Genomic DNA, 20,047 nt, shown 5'->3' with positions numbered 1-20,047 from the left:
CTAGATGTTGTCTCGCTGCTGATTGGTTGTAGTAAAGAGCTGCTGACCAATAGTGGTGCAGGAAGTGGAGAGGGAAGGTCACTGGGAGAAGAAAGCAGAAGTGGGGAGGGGTGGGGATGGGGGTGTTCTGAGAGTGGACATAGAGCAAATGGACCAGAGTGAAGCAGAGAAAAGTATAAAGCTAGCCACATGGCAGGTTATAGGAGAGACAGTCAAGTCAAGTTAGATGGCAGGTTGTCCACACAAAAGATTGACCTGCGAGGTTGTCCAAGGCCTAAGTTAAACCGTGTAGAAGTCTCATGTCATTATTTATACTGCTGCTGAGTCTGGAAAGTCCCGCTATATCTTGTACTTAAATTTTGGAAGCAGAAAACCAATAATACATAAATATAAATTTGCCCATTAACAAAAAATTCTGGACAAGAGAAAAACTGCTGTTTTATGCAGAGTCATTTTGTCTGTTTTCTGTTGTTGTAACAAAGTATCTAAGAGTGGGTAGATTGTAAGGGAAAAGTTATTCATTTTGGTTCACAGTTGGAGAGCTCACAGTTGGAGAGCATAAAGCCAGAGTCTGCTGGCATCTGGTAATGGCCTCATGACAAAGGACAAACAGGCATGGTCAAAAAGGCAGAGGGAGCCAGACACCACAGCAGCCAGCTCTCACCAGGGCTAACCCACTCTGACAGAAACTGTGTTGCTGCCTTCCTGGGAGTAGCGCTCCCACGACCTCCCGGGAGCCTTGCTTTGCTCTCAGTTCATGGCACCTGCAGCTAGCACATCCGCACTGTGATAGTGATGAAAGAAGCCCTCTTTGAGGGATCCGCTGCTGCCAGAGACCTGAGGAAGGTAGGGTAAGCCAGGCAAGTGTGAGGAAGTTCCTGAGGAAGTGTGTTCCACATGGTAGGAGCTGAGATGCACTGGGGTGGACCCTGACTGCCGAAGGGGAGGAAGAGGGCAGATGAAAAAGCAGGGACCAAACCACAAGGAACTTCACTTTCAGAAACAAGTGTTTTGTTGAGATTGATTATCTTCAAACCTTTTCCTTAGGACTTTTTAACCTAACAAAAGCAGAGAAAATAGTATTGCAAACCCATATGTTCTGATTGGCCAACTATAAACCACGACCAACCCAGTGCCATCTGTACCTCCTCCAATTCTTCCCTATCTGCTTCTTCATCCCAGATCTCAAACATCCCCCCACCACCCTGTTAGCACTTTAGAATGTGCTTCTAAAGGACGGAGTTACCATTCACTTTTATCATGATGAAATTGTCTGTCTTTGACCAGTAGGGTGGCCGCGCTGCCCCTGTAACAGTTCCCACATGATCTTTGGCAGCCTCCTCTGCTCTAGTCATGAGGCATCCCATACTGAACAGAGACTTTGTTACCCCAGACTCAAGAGTTGTCACTTCTCCAGGAGTCCCCTGTTCCAGGTAGAGGGAAATGACACTGCCACTGAGACCCAGTTTGGGCAAGGGGACAGTCCTCATTGCAGGCCGCCAGTGTTTGCAGGGCTTTCCAGTGCACAGAGCTAGGGGTTCTTTTATTAGGAAGGCATATTTTGCATTGGATAGGACTGTGGGGTGCTGTGTGGAGAGAGATGCTGTGAAAGACCAGCACTGACCGGCTTGGGTTGTAAGGCCAGGCTCATGAGGTGGTGAAAGAAAACTATCTGGATGCTTTTCCAGGATTTATTAATGGGTGAGAACTGAGGCATTTTACACAAGGGAGTAAGAGATGGCGGTAGGAATCTTGGGTGCAGATAATTGAGGCCCAGGAGCACAGAGCAAAAGCACCTTCTTGGAAAGGCACTTAGTTGTTTCTGAGCTAATCTGAGGTCTACACTGAGACCGTATGAGAATCTATTCTAATTAGAGGTACAGGTCAGCAGTAAATGTCTAGGGCAAATGTCTATAAATGGCTTAGAACCCTTGGCCTGAAGGAGTCCTTACAGCAGTCAGAGGGAAGCTGGACAGATAAAAACACAAACTCTTATCTGGTTAGAGGAAGGACCTCATCCAAATGACTGAAGTAGGAAGCAGGCCCATAGGGGTGAGGGAGCTGCCACACTGCAGATGTCTCTGGAGCTCTGTTGGCCTTGGGAGTAGGGCTTACTAATGTAGATTACATTAGGAGAGGCTTGGTTGCAAATAAAGAAGAAAAGGGCTCATACTTGGACATGAAGACTCGCAGGATGGTGGCATGTCCCCCTAGCAACAGAGTAGATGCCATTTTTTGCTCATCTTCAGAGCTGTCATTAGTGAGAACTGAGAAGGGGCCAGGCTCTGTTCCAGATGCTAGGTTGGGCAGCCGGGTCCTAACGCCCCTTTTTCCCAGCCAGGCATGTTGCAGGACAGTGCTTACCTTCAAGCCGAGCCTGCAGCAGCCAAGGAAGTAGCTGAGGAAGCTTTGAGACTGTCCGTTCTTTCAAAGGGGGAGAGGGGTCCCTTAGAGTCGGGTTTGGCCATGCGATCACATGGGACCCCATTTTCTATTTAGTAGTGCTTGGTGTGCCTCACAGGAGAAGAGTAGAAGCTGGGAGTTTGGGGCACATTCATGAGCCAGTTGTGGGGTGATCGACAGTGATGTAAACAGCCCTCCTTAAACCTCTTACGCAGTGAAGAGTAGGGGTGTGTGTGCCTGCCCAGGGGAGACTGAGATTTCCAGCTAACCTTCCCTTTAGGAAAACAGACATCTCTAAACATTTTAGATTTGGGTCTTTATGTCTTGGGAATTACTGTGAAACATTCACCAGCCCGTCTGCAGTGGGTTGAGTGTGCCCGGACAAGCGCTAATCACCTTTGCTCTCTTCAGTGGAGGTGGAGACAGAGAGCAGAAGAGGCATTACTCCCCATTCCGGATCCTCCCCTATTTGGTTCATGTACATAGCTCTGCCCAGCCGGAACCAGAGCCTTGCTGTCTAACACTGGTTGAAAAGATTCACTCTGGTTACGAAGGTAAGTCAGTAAGGACGCCCTGCTGTCTGTAAGATGCAGGATGTCAGTGTTCAGAAGCAGTGTGGGGATAGCAGCATCTGCAGGTCTGGGACAGAAGACTGCTTCAGTTTCCAGTCCGGGTCATAAGCTCGGGAAGCATGTAGCTGGTGTTTGCTGACCTTGTCTTCCTGTGCAGTCATCCCTGCTGGTGTGGCCTCCCGGACTGTGGATAGCCTCACACTCGGATAGACACACAGTACTTTATTCCCGTCTCTGTTGGTGACCTGTTCTATGACCTTTTATATCTGTCATGTATGAAACAGTAGCGCTGAAATCATTACATGAAAAGGCCACAAGAATGGTTGAGTTTGCCAGGAAACACATGTTCTAGGGACTGAGGAATGTGTGCCCTGGGCTACATAACAAGTTCAAGGCTAGCCTGGCCCACATAGTGAATACCTGTCTCATCAAAAGCTGGAGGTAAAGCACAGTGGTAGAATGCTTGTCTGGCTGTGTAACTGCAAGGCCCTGGAATTGATCCTCTACAGTTGGTGGAGGGGGCAAGAAATTATATTATAGAAGTGTTTGGACACTTCCAGAAATTTCAGTATGTATATTCAGTAAACAGAAATGCATTTTTTAACTTGTAAATAGCAGCAGCTTCCATCTAATACTTAAAATCATAGTTGGTTCTTATGAGACATGATATGTGCTTTTCTACAAATTATCATCCTGTTCAAAAGTCCCCATAAAAACATAGGACCATGGTGAAAATTAGTTCAGCGGCACAGTGATCAAAAGAAATTAATTATATTAAAAAAAAAAAGGACAAGGGGCTAAAATTGCTCAGCAGTTGAGAACACTGACTGCACTTCAGTGGACATGGGTTCAGTTCTCAGCACCCACATGGTAGCTCACAGCAGTCTGTAACTATAGTCTAGGGTAGCTCACAACCTGTTTGGCCTCTTCCTATACATACGTGAAGGACAAACACCTATGCACATGAATATATTTTTAAGGAAATAATAAAACCATAGATTTAAATGCCAAACCAGTGGTTCTCAACCTGTGGGTCATGACCCCTCTGAGAGTTGAACTATGTTTTCACAGGGGTTATCTATCAGACATCCTGCATATCAGATATCTACATACTGTTCATAATAGTAGCAAACTTAGTTATGAAGTAGCAGTGAAAATAACTCTATGGTTGGGGTCACCACATCATGAGGAACTGTATTTACGGGTCCCAGCATTATGAAGGTTGAGAACCACTGTGTTAAACGATAAGAAAAACCCTAACAGTACTGTAACTGTGGCCTGGGATGAAGCACTGTAGCCGCAGCAGCTGAAATGTGTGCATGCTGTGTGATACTGAGTACCTCCAAGCAATGGGGCTTTGATGCATTCACTTAAGTGTCTTGCAGCTGAAATCATGCGTAAGTGACTGAGGTAAGCCATGTTTCCGTGCATGTTTAGAGCAGAGCTTGCTGGCTTAGAGATACCAGTTTTATCGTGTAACGCACTGCTTCTGAGTCACTGTAGAGCTGACCACCATCGCGTGTCCAGAGCTTACCTCGCTCCAGCTCTGACTGGTCACAGTTAGGATGAAGAAACCAGCTGTTTAGAGTGCAGCAGTCTTTCTGTATGTAAAAGTAACCAGAATGTAGCCATCACGGGGTGGCCTCATTTAAATCACATTAGGAATGAAATGTCTCATTGTGCTGTAGCTTTGACCCCAGACCAGTCAGTCCTGAGTTAGGTTTCTGCCATTTCATATGGTTTTTTTGTTTGTTTGTTTTTGGTTTTGTTTTTGTTTTCCTCGTATGTTCAGTAGCTAGTTGGGTAGATGGTTAATTGGATGTTTGACCCTTAATTAGTTTTTCTCCTTTTTTAATAGCTCCTCGAATCCCTGTAGATAAAAGAATTTTTACCACAACACACACTCCAGGATGTGTGTTTCTTGAAGTAGATGAAAGGTAAATACTTTATTGAGTCTAAAAGAAGTTTGTTTCTGAAGACAAACCAAGGTATTTATTAGAGGTCTGAGTTGTGCTTTATGTGCTGTTGTGTACCCTGTGACAGACTGTGAGGTTGCCTGCATGGTTCCTGCTGGTTACAGTCAAGCTTAGATTGAGTCCTCTTAAATACATTTCAGGTTACATTTATGTGTGTGTTTGTTTGCTTATGTGTGTGTTTGCCATGCACACGTGGAGGTCAGGGGGCACCTTTCTGGCACCGGGTCTCAGATCCAGCTCATACCAGTCGGGGTGGTGTCAAGTACTTTTACCTGTTGTCTTCTGACTGTGCCAGTTGGTTGAATTTTAGTGTAAACACCTTGTGTGTTGTATTTTTAAAGTTATTTACATGATATTTTACTTGAGCCATGGGTGGCACAAGAGTTATTCTTATTTTTACATAAACCAAGGACCAGTTCACCAAAACCGTCTGACTGTATTCTGCTTAGGACCAAGACTCAATCTCTCTCTCTCTCTCTCTCTCTCTCTCTCTCTCTCTCTGTATTCTGCTTAGGACCAAGACTCAATCTCTCTCTCTCTCTCTCTCTCTCTCTCTCTCTCTCTCTCTCTCTCTATCTCTATCTCTCTCTCTATCTCTTTCTGAAGGGAGTGATTTTGAGACAGTTTGTCTGTGCACTCCTGGCTGCCCTGGAACTCACTCTGCAGACCAGGCTGACCTCCAACTCAGAGATCCACCTGCTTCTTCCTCCCAAGTGCCAGGATTAAAGGCATACGCCGCCATGCCTGACATAGACTTAATCTCTTAGCATTTACTTTAGTGGTATTTCCATTTGACAAATTTTCAAATCAATTCATGCTAACTATTGTAGTTAGACCAAAAAGAAAAAAAAGAAGAGAGCATACTTTAAAAAAAGAAGAAGAAGAAGAAGGCTAGCTTTGTTTAAAGGATTTTTCTGTTTTTGAACTTATATTACCTTTTTCAAGGCGATTAAAAATGATTCTCGCATAGTGAGAACAGATGGTGCCTATTGCTGTTTTTCAGTATTTTTTAAGAAAAAAAATTATTTATGTGTCAGGCTGTTTTGTCTGAGTGTATATCTGTACCACATGTGGAGAACCTCTAAAGAGGCCAGAAGAGAGCCTCAGATGATGGTTGTGAGCTACTCAGGTCCTCTGGGAGAGCTGGAGTGCTCTCACCTGCTAGGCCATCTCTCCAGCTCTTGGTCTTTAGTATTTCTGTCTGGATAAAGCAGACATTGATGACACAGTAGTATATGTGACTCCCACATACACAAAGTTATGTTAGAATTCTGTTTATTCTTGAAATTTGAAAATCCGAGAAATCAGACTGAGCCGTGCATTAGTATAAAGCGGAGTCCAGACACTATTCATGGAGCCTGGTTTGTCTAAGTCATCCTTCAAGGCTTCTTTGCTCTGAACATACTTCTGTGAGTTGTCTGTAGGGTAGCTGCCTTTTGATGCTGTGTGTGATTTTTGACATTACATTGTATCCAATTATCACATTTTTTTTTCCATCAGCCTTTGTTACTTTCATAAAATACTGGAAATGGCCAACTCCTTTCCACCAGACTTTGCCTCCTGAAGGCCTCACCACCTCCTAAGATTGCCATGGGCAGGGGACCAGGAGTCCCGTGTACTTACTCTTGGGGGATATTCAAGGTCCACCAATGCTGCATAAATTCATATACATACATAAATTTATATACTAATGCTATATAAATTCATAGCCCACGTCATCATTAACACCTTCTGTACTACCACATGACAACATGGTGAGAAACACAGGGATCCTAAGGAACATGCTGAAATGTCTGCAGGTGATCTTGAGTTTCTGATTCCTGAGTTCACGGTGAGCCTGCAAGCCTGTTCTTCCTGTATGAGACGTGGCAGAAGGCCACAGACACAGTTAACCTGTGTCTGTTCCCCATAAACAGGCACTTAGGGTTTTGCCTTCCTAAATACATTAATGGGTGTCTTTTCATTAATGCTCTCCCTATGTAGAGCATAGAGAGGCTAGGGTTTGATGGAGATGTTTTGTTTTGCAGAGCAGGAGACAGAATCCTTACAAATGCTAAGCACATAGTCTACCACTGCCTGGGTGGGTATTTTTAAGTATGTAAAAACTACTTAATTACCTGCCCAGTATAACGTGCTTCCTGTGCTGTGTGCCTGTGCCCCAGAGCAGTGCCTTTGCTGGGTTACCTACCTCAGGATCTGATTGGAACATCGATCTTAACATACTTGCACCCAGAAGATCGGCCTCTGATGGTTGCCATACACCAAAAAGGTGGGGCCTGCTCCTTTATGGAAGTCGTTATTTGCCACTGATTGGTTGCAACTTGTCAGTTCATTTCTGCTTAGAGTTTAGCCTTTACCCAAATATGAAATGTGTTGAAACTGCTAAAATAGTTGTTTCCTGTTCTAAAGGGCTAAAAACTATCCCATAAAGATAACTGAAGCACAGCACTTACAGTCTCACCTGTGTACAGCTTGCTTTTCATCCTTTTGCTTTCCATAGTTTTAAAGTATGCGGGCCACCCTCCGTTTGAACACTCGCCCGTCAGATTCTGCACTCAGAATGGAGATTATGTCATTCTGGATTCCAGCTGGTCCAGCTTTGTGAACCCCTGGAGCCGGAAGGTCTCCTTCATCATTGGTCGACATAAAGTCCGAACGTAAGTTCATCAGTTGCTGCTATGGGGTACAGAGGTGAGTAGAGCAGATGTCACTTATCATGGGAAGATGGACTCGATTGGGTAAAACGTCCCTGAATTCAGGAGTTCTGTTGCTACTTTCATGGCGCTACCAGTACTCTGTGATCTCCTGACAATAATTGCAGTCTTGGGGCAGTGTTTCAGCTTTTAGGTCACTGTAGCTACACTGTAGATCTGTAACTCCAGGTCTGGAGCTCCAGCATCCATTCTGACCTATGCAGGCACCAGCTGTGCAGGAGGTGCTCAGATACACACTCAGGCAAAACACCATACGCATAAGAAAAAAACTAAATTAAAAAGTTAATATTTATTTTTTTTTTAATTTTTTTTTTAAGATTTATTTATTTATTATATGTAAGTACACTGTAGCTGTCTTCTGACACTCCAGAAGAGGGCATCAGATCTTGTTACAGATGGTTATGAGCCACCATGTGGTTGCTGGGATTTGAACTCCGGACCTTCAGAAGAGCAGTCGGGTGCTCTTACCCACTGAACCATCTCACCAGCCCCGTTAATATTTATTTTAATTTAATACATATAAGTGTTTTGCTTGTGTGTATGTGTGTGTGTGTATGTATGTATGTATGTATGATGAATATGTGCCTGTGAATGTGGAGGCTGAAGAGGGCACTGGATCCCCTGGAACTGGAGTTACAACTCTGGTAAGTGCTGGCAACCAAAATCAGGTCCTCTTCAAGAGCAGAAAGTTTTCTTAACCACAGAGCCATCTCTTGGACCACCAGCTTTGCTATTTCTTATTTACTTCTTCCATCCGACTGGGGGCTGGGCAAGCAGTCTCCCACAGGACCACCTCACCCAGCCTCACACTGAATGTCAGGGGTAATGCCTGCATCACAACCTACACATGAAGTGATGTGTCTGACTCAGTGTTCCTCACTGGTACCCACTCTGCCAAGGTCCCAAGAGGTTGTTACATGACATGATCAAGGTGTAAAAACCTTGGTACCTGGACTGGCCCCTTTCTCTCTCCTCTCCCCTTAATAACCAGGGGACCTGGAAAAGGTCCCATTGAAGGGATAATTCCATTGGATGGATACTTGTAAAGCAATTAGAGCAATGCTTATCACAAGTTAGAGTAGTGGCTCTCGACCTTCCTAATCCTTGTACTGTACAGTGCCTCGTGCTGTGGTGACCCCAACCATACAGTTATTTTCATTGCCACTTTATAACTGTACTTCTGATACTGTTATGAATTATAATATGAATATTTTTGGCGATAGAGGTTTACCAAAGGATTTGCAACCCCCGGGTTGAGAACTGCTGTTTTAGGACCTCTTAAAGATGTTATTTTCATATTCTAAAGACCAGCACAGTTTTCAGAAGGAGGTCCTAATAAGTGTTAGGTAGTCTTTGTTACTATATTTGTTGGCATTCACTATATACAGGTAGTAAGTTTTCTTTTGTTTTTTTTCTTTTCTTTTTTTTTAAAGATTTATTTATTTATTTTATATATATGAGTACACTGTAGATGTCTTCAGACATACCAGAAGAGGGCATCAGATCCCATTACAGATGGTTGTGAGCCACCATGTGGTTGCTAGGAATTGAACTCAGGACCTCTGGAAGAACAGTCAGTGCTCTTAACTGCTGAGCCATCTCTCCAGCCCTTGTTTTTTCTTTTATTGTGTATGGTATTGTGTAAGAGGAACAACCAGACGTGGAACAGATCTGGGGAGATCAGAGGGCACCTTGGGTGGAGCATCTTCTCACCAGGGCTCTGGGATCAGACTCCAGTCATCAGGCTTGCACAACAGTTTTGCCCACTGAGCCATCTCAGTAGACCATGTTAAATTCTCTGAAGTAAATGAGATGTAAAGTAGCATTGGGAAGGCCTCCTTCTCACTACTGGGGGTGGGGGCGGGGGGTAGGCTGTAGAGCCATCTTCATCTGGGAGCAGAGGTGCTCCCCAGCTTTAAATCTTTTTTTTTTTTTTTTTACCCCCTTCGAGACAGGGTTTCTCTGTATAGCCCTGGCTATCCTGGAACTCACTTTGTAGACCAGGCTGGCCAGCTTTAAATCTTATTTACTTAGTTTTGATTTTTTGAACCAGGATCTCACTGGGTAGCCCTGGTTGTCCTGGAATTTGCTCTGTAGGCCAGGCTGGCCTCAAACTCAGAGATCCTCCTGTCTCTGCCTCCTGAGTAATAGAATTACAGACGTATGCTACCATGCCCATGTAAAATTTTTAAGTTTTATTCTTACTAGTTTTTAAACCCTGTGTAGATAGGTGTGTATATCTACATGTGGTTGTATGCAGGTGCCCTTGGAGGCCAGAGGACTCAGATCCCCTAGAAGGTAGTGATGTAGATGGCTCTGAGCCACCTGGCATGGGTGGTGGGAATCTAAGTCAGGTCCTCTGGAAGAATAGCATGTACTAACCACTGAGCTGTCTCCAGCTCAGCTGTAACTGCTCAGCAGCTTCAGAGTCTTAAGATTCCTACAGAGGTTTACTTATTCAGACTTGGAAACCAGTCCTTACTAAAGCTCTTGGGAGAAGAAAAAAATAGCTAAATGGACAATATGTACATAGTTCTGAACTGGTTACATAAAGATCAGTGCTATCAAGAAATCGAAGCAGTGCCAGTTATTTGCCTACAATCCCAGGTCTCAGGAGGCAGAGCTAAGAGGCTAGCCTGGGCTGTTGGAGCAAGACTTTGTCTCAAAAATCAAGGGCTGGGCATACAATTTAGACGGGAAGTGTTTCCCCAGCATGTATAGGGCCCTGTGTTCTACCCCCGGCACCGTGCAGGTTGGGAGCTGTTATATCTAGTTTGTTTTTTGGGGAATTTTCACTCCATGTTTCTGTACTTAGAGTCAAGGAGTTGTTTCATCAAGATACAACTAATTCTTTACATGGTCCCTGGCAGGCCTTTTAGTCTCCATTTCAAATGAATCCGGCTCATGACGTGTTGTTTCACTTGGCATTTTATAGGAGTCCATTAAATGAAGATGTTTTTGCCACCAGAATAAAAAAGGCAGCCAGTAACGACAAAGACATAGCAGAATTACAAGAACAAATTCACAAACTTCTCTTGCAGGTAAAGTGAGAGGTTTTTAAAAGGACGTCATCCCCAAAATTGTGCTTTACATTGGCGCAGTCTTAGTGAAGTCACTCTACAAGAACACACCGTGAGAAGAAAGGGTTCTCTTCCTTCACATCTCAGACATTTTTGCTTTTCTCTTTGCTTCTGTGGATTAAGTTCTGTTCGGTTTTTTCCTTATTCTGGGTGAGATGCACAGAACATTGTGGCTGTGCACGCTTCAACACAGCAAACTGAGCTGCACCACAGGACAGAACCTTGCTCTCTTAATGAAAGAATTATTTTCCTGTTTCAGATGCCAACAGTGTACTCAGCTCCTGAGTTTGGGCTTCGGTGTTTTGGTTTTTTAATAATTCGGTTTTTAAAATTAGTAGAGCAATATGCTTGGTCTCAGTATCTCTTGTCATTGTAAGGGGAAAGGAGGAAAATTACCTTTTGAAAAGAGCAGCCAGTGAGGGGTTGTGTTAGTAAGTAAGCTATGTGTCCCATAGCATATGAGGCCAGTGGTTTTCAGAACTGTCTTTTATAAAATCTCTAGAGTTCATGAAGTGTCTGAGGTTTTATAAAATCCATCTTTTTATTTCACATGTTCTGTCTGTTCTAAAGAACTAGTTTATCTTATTTTATTAAATTATTTATGATTTTAGAAAAGGCAGGTAGTTATATGGCATCTAAAAGAACCTGTTGCTGTAGTTCCCACCTAGAATAAAAAGTTAGGCTCTGCCCCGAGAACAGGGAAGCCCTGAGGAATGTCTTACACCAGCAGCCCCCAAGCAGCATCAGCCTCTCCACGCCCTCCGAAGCGTTTAGGAAGCTCTTAGCTTTATGATGATTGTAGACTAGGTGAATGTCATCACCACGTGAAGAACAGTAACTGAACTGGTCCCTTCCTCCTAGCCGGTTCATGCTAATGCTTCCAGTGGCTACGGGAGCCTGGGCAGCAGCGGCTCACAGGAGCAGCACATCAGCATCACCTCTTCGAGTGAGTCAAGCGGACACTGTCCGGAGGAAGGCCAGCATGAGCAGGTGTGTGGCAGATGTGGCCTTGTGCAGTGCTGTTCTCTGCACTGTGTCAGTGGTTGTCCTGCGACTGGTGACATCTTATGTTCTCTGCACTGTCAGAGGTGGTCCTACAACCAGTGACATCTTAGGATTTGTTTGTCATTTACAGATTTCAATTTACTTCAGAAAATGGTTTGAATGGGTATAAATACATATCTAAACAGAAAGTCTGAGCTAGGCTCAGTGGCATACACTTAAAACTTCAGTAGTAAGCCCGGTGGTGGTGGTGCACGCCTTTAATCCCAGCACTCAGGAGGCAGAGACAGGCGAATTTCTGAGTTTGAGGCCAGCCTGGTCTTCAGAGTGAGTTCCAGGATAGCCAGGGCTATACAGGTAAACCCTGTCTCGAAAAAACAATAAAACAAAAAAAAAAAAAAAAAAAAAAAGAAAAGAAAAAGAAAATCTTCAGTAGTCAGGGTGAAAGCTAGAGAGTTAGGAGTCTAAGACCAGCTGAGCTACACAGTAAGGACCCTGTCTTTAAAAAGGAGAGAAAAAAAACCCACCTTTGCAAGGTTACACTTGGATACATTGTATGCTTTTCTAAAAGCTATGTACCAAGGATAGATGGAAAAACAGATTGGCGTCAGTGTATCATGGCACAGCAAGAATTGGAATTAAAGCAAGGAGTGCTTGTAGTCATGTTTCAGAGAACCCGAAGTTCGGCATGGATTGTTTGTGTGGTTTTTAGCACACACACATTTCTGCATTTTTAACCCTTACTTGATCATTCTTTTCCCCAAGATGACCCTGCAGCAGGTCTATGCCAGTGTAAACAAAATTAAGAATGTGGGCCAACAGCTCTACATCGAGACGATGGCCAGATCATCAGTAAAGCCCGTGACAGAGACATGCGTGGAACTGCAGGGTGGTGGTGAGTCGGCAGAGTGGCTCCGGCTACTCTCATACCTATCTCTTCACAGAGCGCAACACGCTTGCACGCTGAGCAGACAAGGCTGAGACCTGAGCTGCTCTCCAGCTCACTGATTACCCAAGAAACAGTAGCAGTGTAGATAACATTAAGATGCTGGCTGCACAGTAATGCTCGGAAGCGAAATGGCTTTAAATTAGAGCTTCATACACTTGAATAAAGAATTACTGTTTTGATACCATTGGATTCTTAATTTGTTTCCTTTCTGAGCTATTTAAACCCCAAAGAAGCTAAATTTTAATACATTTCATATAATAACAAACATTGAAATGATCCCTTTTTTGTCATTGCAAACCAATAGAGAATGCTCTAGACTGAATGGAAAACACTGACATTTTAATCTTGTCTCAGATGTGAGGTAACAGTGATTGTTTTTCACCTAACTAAGTCTTCTTTCATTTTTCTTTTTGACGTTTAATACAATTTTAGAGATTGTCAGTTCTGGTCATGTAACCTTTGTATCAGTATTTATCACTGTTAATGCAGAGCTTACGTAGCAGAGGTGACAGTCACTTTCTAAGGCCAGTAATAACAGGAACTAGATGGTCGAAAACCAACCCCTCAGACTCCTGTAAAAGCCACTCATGGCTGTACATCCCACTGAGGTACAGACCCAACACAGTGAGCTCCAGGTTCAGGGAAAGACCCTATGTCAAAAGATAAAGTGGAGAATTACAGGTACCTAAAGTTGACCTTTGATCTCTACTCACATGTGCACAGATAAGTAACATCGCCATTCCCAAAACACAGATTACTGTCCACATGTTAAGTAGCCTCGGACATTCCTGGTGTAATAGTATAGACTGTTAACCCCTGCAATCAGGAGGCAAAGGTGGGTAGATCTTTATTGAGTTCAAAGCCAACCTGATCTTCCTAGTGAATTCCAGGCCAGCCAAGGCTGCAACACAATACCCTGTCTTCCCTATAATTTTTTTCCTGAGATTGTAATTTTTTTCTTTTATTTTTATTTTTATTTTTGTTATTTTATTTATTTATTTTGTTTTTTTTGTTTGTTTTGTTTTTTGAGAAAGGTTTTCTCTGTGTAGCCCTGGCTGTCCTGGAACTCACTTTGTAGATTATTTTGGTTTTTTGAAACAGGGTTTCTCTGTGTAGCCCTGGCTGTCCTGGAACTCACTCTGTAGACCAGGCTGGCCTTGAACTCAGAAATCTGCCTGCCTCTGCCTTCCAAGTGCTGGGATTAAAGGCGTGCGCCACTACTGCCCGGCTCCATTGAGATTCTTATTTGAGTTGTTGCAATTTGCATTTCTAGCACATGTAGTTTGAATGAGANCCAAGTGCTGGGATTAAAAGCATGCGCCACCCTGCCTGGTGAGATTGTAATTTTCAAACAAGAAGTGCTTATTCTCACAGTATAGAAGGGTGCAGTGTCCAGGGTCAAGGTAGGGAAGGGACAGTATTCAGTGAGAGCAACGACTCTGCTTCTGAGAAGGAGCTTGAATCTCCCACATCCTCCAAAGGAAAAGGAAAAGCTCTCCCTGTATGACAGAAGGACAGACAGCAAAATGAATTTAGCTAGTTCCCTCTCTTATTTCATGTTTTTGAGATGGAGCCTTGCAGTGTCACTTGGTTATCTAAACTCCTGAGGTAAAATGATCCTCTGTAACAACCTCCAACATGCTAGGACTAAATGCATGTCACCACCTTCTGTGGTTTTATAAGGTCACTGACGCCCTTCACAGAGGGATACAAGAGTGCTTCCATTTTCTGCTCAGGAATAAGTAAAGAACATCACTCCACACTTAGAAAAGGGCATCAAGTCCATGACAGCAAGTCTAAGACCTTTCTTCACCAGTTGGAGCCCTGAAGCAGCAGATAGCAGTTCTAGAATCGAAGGCAAGACTCAGGCTTAGGGAACAAAGGAGCTGGCAACACAGACCGCTGTGCACTGGCTCACTGAACCAAGCAACTTGCAGGAGACAAAATCCTCGCTCAGATAAATGCAAAGGGATAACAAGAGTGGAGCAGATACTCAAAACGACTGTCAAAACAGCCACCACTTAAAGCACAAAATTTGACTAGAGGAATTTGGGAGCTAAAACATCCATAAAACCATAGTCACAGACTATAAGCCTGGCCTATGTCAGTCCAAACACAGGCTTTTACAGGGAAATGGCTGCTCAGTCTCTGCTGTTCTGCAGTTTATGGAAGGACAAGAAGGGGAACCTCACCTCCCAAGAGACAAAGTGGTCACTGAGAGAAGACTCAAAACACAGCAGCCTTTAAAAGAATGGACTAATTGGAGGTGATCCCTGAGCACCGTGTAAATTGGATGAGGGATGGTAGATGAAAAGGCACTATGACATAGTTAATCTATTGTTGATCTTAAAGAGCTCAAGAAGAATCAGCTGTTCCGGTGATGCTAAATCACTCAGCTCAGGATGGTGCTGGGAGGGTAGACAAATTACCCTGGATAAAGAGATGCCGTGCATCCCATGTGGGCTGGACCAGAACAGCAAGGTCGCATCACAAAGTTTACAGTAGTGCAATTTGACAGGAATAGTCAACATCTGCTTAACTGTTTCCAGTTGACAAGCGACTGTGGGTAACTGAAACCATGGGGCTGGTGGTATAGCCTTGCCTAGGATATCCAAAGCTCTGGGCTCAATCCTGTTCTCCAGAAAACTAAAAACTTCATACACTGAAAGCATAGGAAGCAAACCCAGCCACCAGTGATGGGGATACATACTGAGACTGAAAGGGGAGAGGAGTTGCCTACGAAGGGGTAGCTGGGGGAATCTGTGCATTCGCCAAGAGCCATAAACATCCACCCCATCCCAGAATGTAGAGAGAACCCAAGGCCACATGCAGATGAATGTGCTAAGCAGGAATGGCGTAAACAAGCTCAAGGAGGTGAGCTTAAGTAGCTTTAGAGAAGGAAAAAGTATTTCAACTAGATGTAAGTAATCAAAGGAAGAAGTCTAGAATAGATTGTCCTGGGTTGGGGTAGAAGCATGTGGAAGAACTCAGGCATTCAGCTGGATAGGTGGCTGGACAGATGAATAAGGGTTAACATACAGACCTGTATAATCAACTCTGACCACTGAGAAAACTTACAGGTATAGTCAGCACACTCCTAACACCAAGATCTTGGTTGCCAGATGTATGTTTTTTAACAGAAGGAACCAGGGCCAGAAGGTAAATATATTCAAGAGGCAGACAGACATCAGAAGGACTCAGCAAGCAGGCAGCTTGGAAAAAGCTACAAATAGCTCAGGCTAGGACAATTTGAGTAACAAAACTCGGCAGGATAGTGTTGGTTTATAATCCAACAAATTTAATGACCTGTGTCTGTACTGACAAATGACTGGAAGATTAAGTCAAGACAGGGACCAGGTTACAACAGAGTTAAGATTGGACCATCAGATTCATTGAGATCCTGGGCTGGATCCCAAAATAAAAGCTACAGTTAGTGATAACACAGTAAAAATTCAAGATAAGTCTTCATTTCAGTGAAAAGCATTCCTCCACTGTGAATTTTGTGGTTTATCACATCATTGTGTAGTTAGTAGAAGCTCTTGGGAGGGGTATGGGGAAGAATTGAAATGAGGCTATCCAAGAAGTCCTCTCCAGGCCAGCTAGAAGTGCCTGTCACTAAGAACACATGCAGCTGAGGCCACAAGTCTGTCAGTCATGTGACATAACGACGCACTCCTTCCGGAACCCTGCCATTCTTGCTAGCCATAGCACTGCTTTGCAGGGCATCCTGTCTCTGCCAGGTTTTCTGTCTCCTTTCCTGGGCTCTGTCATCTCTACAGCAGGTTCAGGTTCTCTAGTGCTCAGGTCTGGAGGCTTTTCCCCTCTCTCCACACCTGTGCCACTAGGCACACTTGATAAGCTCAAACTCGGATTAGTACAGTATCATTTCATCATCCCTTGGTAGTGGCCAGCACATGGGACAGCAGGAACACAGCCATCAGTCACCACCAAGGCTCGGCCCAGGCAGTGCTGTGTGCTGCACCCTGCAGCACATGAGATATGTGTGATACCAGTTATTCCAGTCTCCATGCCCACTGACCAACTCTACAGGTGTTCAGTAGCCAGGTGGTGCACAAGGGGAGGGACACGTGGCACTTAGGTGTCTTAGCCAGTTGTGATATTAGTCTGACACTGGGCATCCCCCACCAACCTCTCGTCCCAGAGTTAACTTAGTAATCCTCGCCTGAGATACATGCTTCACTCGTTTTTAAAAATGCCAGTGTAATCCTTGTGTGCAACTTGCTTTTGTGCCTTATTCACTTTACTGATATTTCTGTGTCAGTCATTTAGATCAACGCTCCTGTTTAATGATATTAAATATACTGCATGGTACTGTATAAACATATGTTTTGAGCCTGCTATGATTTGCTGAATATTTTCCCACTACCTGCTAAACATTTGAATTGTATCTCCTTCCATCTCCTTTCAGATGAGCAGAAGGACTTTTCTTCCTCTCAGACTCTGAAAAATAAAAGCACCACAGATACCGGCTCCGGTGGCGATCTGCGGCAAGAGCAGGACAGCTCGTCCTATCAGCAGATGAACTGTATCGACAGTGTCATCAGGTAAGAAGAAAGGCAAGTCTCAGCGATGTCACTTTTAGGCAGAAGCCTGGCGAGTCACTGTGGAGCCACATAGCACTCTCAGAGCTGTCCGTATTGATTTCCTGCTGTACATGATAGGATCGGTTGCTGCATGGGGAGCTCTTAGAGCTGCTGGGGACAGTGGTACTGAGTCCTCCGTGTCCTCTGTGTTAGCCACAGAATGTCTGTTACGCACAGGTCACAGTTTATCGACTGTTATAGAGGACACAGAAAATAAGATGCTGCATCTCCTGTGTGAGGGAACTGTAGGATAGTGAATGTCTAAGCTGGTCATAGTTAAACGGTGTGAGACATGGAGACCAGTTAAAGAGTGGAGTGGAAGAGACAGTCTAAGCCAGTAACCCAGGCTGGGATGTTGAGGACTGACCTCATCTAAGAAGAAAGGGCCGAGTCCCCCACACCTCAGTGGCATAAGCAAAGCACAGTAGTGGATGTGGCCTGGTGCAGCCAATAAGAAGGCTCAACCCAGTTCTGTTGTTACAGGTACCTGACAAGCTACAGCCTCCCAGCCTTGAAAAGAAAGTGCATCTCCTGCACAAACACGTCTTCATCCTCAGAAGAAGCCAAGCCAATCCCAGAGGCGGACAGCAGCCAGCGAGGTAGCGGGAATGCCCTGGGGTGGATGCCATTGAAGTCATGAGTCCTGGTGCTGTCTCCCCTTAGGTGGCTGATGACTTAGACGGTCAGTCACTGACCGCTGTAAGCTTCCACTCGTATTTTTCACCATCTGTATCTCCAGACACTGAACAGCTCCTAGACATACCTAAACAGGAAACAACTGAACCATCCACAGACGTCGAAGGAGGTGTTGCACAGACCCTGTCCACCGCCACACTGAGCGTGGTGTCCGGCATCAGCCAGTGCAGCTGCAGCAGCATCACTGACCATGCTCCGCCTCTGCAGTCAGGTACTGCCTCCTTCCTTACACGGACAGCTAAAGCCTAAACTCAAGTAACTTTTCCTCCCTCAGATGCCTAGGAATGGGAAGCAGGGCATCACATTGGTCCTCAGCAGGCGTTTCCATTGTAGGACCAGGGGCTAGTTAAGATGCAGCATGAGACACAGAGATTCCCTTCAGCCAGTCCATAAATTGAGGTGAAAAAAGTTAAAAAATACCTGAACTCATAAGATGATCAGGAAATAAAAAAGAAAGAAGCCAGACTCTCAGTAATCATTTAAAATAGACTAAATACTGTAATTAAGAGGGAAAGCCTGGGGCTTGGAGAGATGGCTCAGTGGTTAAGAGCACTGGATGCTCTTCCAAAGGTCCTGAGTTCAGTTCCAAGCAACCACATGGTGGCTCACAAGTATCTGTAATGGGATCTGATGCCCTCTTCTGGTGTGTCTGAAGATAGCTACAGTGTACTCGTGTACATACAATAAATAAATAAATCTTTAAAAAGAAAAGAGGGAAAGCGTGGAGCCAGGCTTGGTACTACACCTCTAATCCCAGCATTTGGAACACAGAGGCAGGAGGATAAAAAACAGAGATGAGCAGCTGCCTGTGAGCTGCCTACAAAGTACAATTTAAGTTCACTCGGGAAGGGCTGTGAGGTGCTAGAGAGTGACTCTGCAGTTAAGAGCATGCCCTGCATGTGGAAAGGACCCGTGTGCTGTTCCCAGCACCCACATTAGGAGGCTCCCAGCTGCTTGTCACTCCATCCCAAGGATCCGATGCTTCCTTCTGGCCTCCCCAGCTACTGCACTAACATCCATAAGCCCTACTTAGACCTAACACAAACATACAGCTTTAAATTAAAGGAAAAAAATGATCCAAGAGTAAATGGGTGGAAAGGATATAGAGATCAAACAACAGGTGTGAAGGGATGTGTGCTGCTTGCGTTGATACAGGAGAAACAGCTCATGACGGTCCTGTCAGCCGCGCTTCACGGTCAGGCTGGAGGTGAACTCAGTAGGAAGATGTGGTAGTATGTATTCACTAGTCATGGAGCTTCCAAAGATAGGAAGAGAAAGGGTAAGACTCAAAGAGAAAATTAGACTTTCCACAGGCTGGAGAAGTTAGGTCCGGTTCGTCCTCCCTGCCCCAAATAAGACTCAGACCCAAAACATATTTACAAATACCTTGGCCATATAGCTAGGCTCTTCTCTGACTAGATCATAACTAAAATCACCCAACTATTTTAACCTACACTCTGCCACATGGCTGGTTACCTGTGCTCAGGTGCTGTGTGTCCATCTTATCACATCTTTCCAGGTGATTTCCCCACGCCTGGCTTTCTCCCAGAATCCTCTCTGCCTCCCAGGTGTCCCACCTTCTGTTCTCCCCTTTCCTATAGACCATAGGTCTTGTAATTGACAGGTGATGTACCCATACAATACACAAGGTTTCTTTCCACAGCAGCTGCAGTTAGAAAATATAACTCTGTATGCAGCTGATAAAACATTTGGGCAAAAGTGTGCATAATGTGTGTAAGAGCTGGCTTAGTGCCCAAGAGTGCTTGCTGCTCTTCCAGCAGACCCAGGTCAGTTCTCAGCACCTATGTCAGGTGACTCACAGCCACTGGTAACTCCAGCTCCAGGAAGCCCTCTGGCCTCTGAGGACTCGTGCACTCATGTAGCAATACCCAGCCTCAGACAGATACAGCTGTATATGATTAAAGTAATAAAAAGTGTGCTTAAGTGGCTGAGCCCCGGTGTTGGCTGTCCTGACCTGAGCAGCCTTTAGCAGGCGCTGTAGACTGTAGCCTGTAGACTGTAGACTGTAGACTGTAGACTGTAGACTGTAG

At 44.6% G+C, this 20,047-nt stretch overlaps 1 protein-coding gene across 5 annotated transcripts in view; it reads left to right on the top strand.

Annotated features, from left to right (window-relative positions):
• Window positions 1–20,047, top strand: part of Per3 (period circadian regulator 3) — a 47,338-nt gene that overhangs the window by 7,763 nt on the left and 19,528 nt on the right. For all 5 annotated transcript variants that reach the window (XR_003844075.1, XM_021199930.1, XM_021199928.1 and 2 more), the window contains 10 exons: window positions 2,815–2,957; window positions 4,834–4,912; window positions 7,114–7,220; window positions 7,452–7,608; window positions 10,601–10,706; window positions 11,607–11,735; window positions 12,513–12,642; window positions 17,126–17,261; window positions 17,784–17,899; window positions 18,040–18,207. Coding sequence is in view for 4 of the 5 variants with exons in the window: in XM_021199930.1 (XP_021055589.1) it covers window positions 2,815–2,957; window positions 4,834–4,912; window positions 7,114–7,220; window positions 7,452–7,608; window positions 10,601–10,706; window positions 11,607–11,735; window positions 12,513–12,642; window positions 17,126–17,261; window positions 17,784–17,899; window positions 18,040–18,207 (1,271 nt within the window). In the remaining variant the exon portion in view is untranslated. The remainder of the gene's footprint in view (window positions 1–2,814; window positions 2,958–4,833; window positions 4,913–7,113; window positions 7,221–7,451; window positions 7,609–10,600; window positions 10,707–11,606; window positions 11,736–12,512; window positions 12,643–17,125; window positions 17,262–17,783; window positions 17,900–18,039; window positions 18,208–20,047) is intronic.

The sequence above is a fragment of the Mus pahari genome, chromosome 6 (assembly GCF_900095145.1).
Source record: "Mus pahari chromosome 6, PAHARI_EIJ_v1.1, whole genome shotgun sequence".
In the NCBI taxonomy this organism is placed as follows: Eukaryota; Metazoa; Chordata; class Mammalia; order Rodentia; family Muridae; genus Mus; species Mus pahari.
Note: the sequence above shows the minus strand (reverse complement) of the source record. Positions and strands in the feature narration are given on the sequence as shown.